General features: G+C 46.2%; 1 protein-coding gene across 1 annotated transcript in view; it reads right to left on the bottom strand.

The window, feature by feature from the left end:
- LOC113819533 (irregular chiasm C-roughest protein-like) overlaps window positions 1–2,500 on the bottom strand; it is a 302,759-nt gene that overhangs the window by 20,122 nt on the left and 280,137 nt on the right. Inside the window, exon 9 of the mRNA XM_070120881.1 lies at window positions 1,474–1,658. Within this exon, the coding sequence (XP_069976982.1) occupies window positions 1,474–1,658 (185 nt within the window). The remainder of the gene's footprint in view (window positions 1–1,473; window positions 1,659–2,500) is intronic.

A 2,500-nucleotide genomic window follows, 5' to 3' on the forward strand; every position in this document is an offset into this window, starting at 1 on the left:
TGTGTGTGTGTGTGTGTGTGTGTGTGTGTGTGTGTGTGTGTGTGTGTGTGTGTGTGTGTGTGTGTGTGTGTGTGTGTGTGTGTGTGTGTGTGTGTGTGTGTATGTGTTTATGTGTGTGTGGGGGGGGTGGGGTTGTGTGTGTGTGTGTGTGTGTGTGTGTGTGTGTGTGTGTGTTAGGTCGGGGGTGGGGGGTTGTGTGTGTGTGTGTGTGTGTGTATGTGTGTGTGTGTGTGTGTGTGTGTGTGTGTGTGTGTGTGTGTGTGTGTGTGTGTGTGTGTGTGTGTGTGTGTGTGTGCGTGCGTGCGTGCGTGTGTGTGTGTGTGTACGCATGTGTATATGTATGTGCGTAAATATGTAAGTATACATATATACATGTATGTATGTATGTATGTTTGTATGAATGAAAGTATTATGTTTGGTAGATATGTAGGTATGCATGGAGGTAGATGGGTATGTATGTATGTATGTATGTATGTATATATTTATGGATATTCGTATGCATGCACATATGTACGTTTGTGTGTTTGCTTGTATGCATGCATGCATATAAGTTTGTGCATATATGCAAGTACACTTTCCTGTTTGTTTCTCTGTATGCGTATATATGTTTGGATGTATGCATGTATAACCTGGGTGCCTGGGTGAAGGCAGCCCCCGGGACAGCTGACATGCACGCTGCAGCACACAGGCCGAAACCAAAACTTATGTACAACATACCGTCATGTCTTTTGCATCTGCCCGTGCCCGCTCTCTCTGGAGGGACCTGCCTGGTTCGGTTTTTGCTATTCTGTTTTTAGCTAAAATTATATTGTATAAACAATCCCTCTTATACGATGTCAAGGGTATATGAATAACACTGATTCGGCGAACATGACGTCACTCATCGTATTCTAATATGTCCTTATGTCACCCAGTACATTCCTCGCAAACAAAGTAAATAGAACGAACGGAAAAATAATCAGTGGTCAAGATGGGTAAAAATCTTTTTACCGTCAGTACATGCGTGAAAAACTGTAAGAAGAGCTGACCTGCGCTCAAACGCCGCACTGCCACTGGGTGGTACAAGGGTTATTTAGGAGCACAATAAACAGACAGCCGCACTTTGAAGTCACTAGACTCCGTCACACCAAACCCTAAATCTTTATCATTATCATTATGTAAAATGCATGCTTGTCATGAAAACCATCTCCATCTCAGGCCTATACCAAACTGAAGTGTCATGGAAAGGCCAAAGGCCCTATTTTCCCAGGGAATCCAACAGACATGCTTCGCCCGAGCAGCACTTTGGATGCTCGGCCAACACATCTCCGCTGGTAGGAATCATGTCCAATTAATCTTGGCCAAGTCCGATCCATCCTCAGGTCATGCTACCTTCAACCCACCGCTTCCAGTTATTCGTCGCGGCCATGCCAACCTAGCTAGCCCCAGTCCCGTCTTAGAAGGGTCATGCTAGTCTCACGAGGTGCAAGGTACCTGTGCCAAGTTTTCAGCGACGTAGCGGCCCTTGTCGTTGCCCGCCTCCAGCTGCAGGGAGCCCCACTCCCAGGTGGTGCGCAGCGGCCGCGGGTCGGAGCAGAACATCACCTGGATGAGGGCGTCTTCCCCCTTCTCCACCTGCACGTTGCGCTCCACGGTGTATCTCAGGACCTGGGGAGCACCTGCAATGAAGGAATACGTGCCAATTATGTTTTAGAAGAATAGTTTACCCCCCCCCCCCCACCTTCATGGTTCATACAAGTGACGTAACGCACTATAAAATAAACAAGCACATGACTATATATCCAATCAAATGAACCACTTTCTGATATAACATTTAGTGAGGGCGAACAAGACGAAAATAGTTTCTGCTTGGAAGGAAATCAAGACCTCTCCGAGACCCTTACTGGTAATTCGGCAAATAATTGAGCGAAACCCGACACCTTGTATCACATTCACATTTGAACCTTTCTACTCACAAGAGGCCCGTATGGCCCAACGTCTTAAACTCATCATCAAAAAACTTTCCTTTGTGGGTGCTTTATACAGTAAAGTCATTTAACTTTCGCTTACAATACTTTCAATGTGTTATTGCAACGAATCCGTGTTCTATAGGCCTAGACCACCCGAAACGCGATCGTGTTCCTCGCCGCTGCCTGGGACGAGCTTCGATCACGGAAGAGGACGCCGGGGGAGGCCGGGGGAGGGGAGAGGGCCCTCTTGTGACTCTCCACACAAGGAGGCTTCACCAGTTCCTCAAAAGCTCACTTAACTTGATCCCTACCGCGTTTCACGTGGTGCGCAACGAAAAGAAAAAATAATTATTAAGTATAATTCCTAAACATGAATACGAAAGCATACACCTGATTCATCCCTAACTTCAAAGACATTACAGAAATTTCTGAACTATCGACAAAAATCAGCATGTCAATGCGATTGAAACACCAATAAACAATTCCCAGGCGAGAATACGCATAAGTTCCCTCTCGCCAGTTTCTTTCCAAAATCATTAGTGCTCAGTGGC

This window comes from Penaeus vannamei, chromosome 4 (assembly GCF_042767895.1).
Source record: "Penaeus vannamei isolate JL-2024 chromosome 4, ASM4276789v1, whole genome shotgun sequence".
In the NCBI taxonomy this organism is placed as follows: Eukaryota; Metazoa; Arthropoda; class Malacostraca; order Decapoda; family Penaeidae; genus Penaeus; species Penaeus vannamei.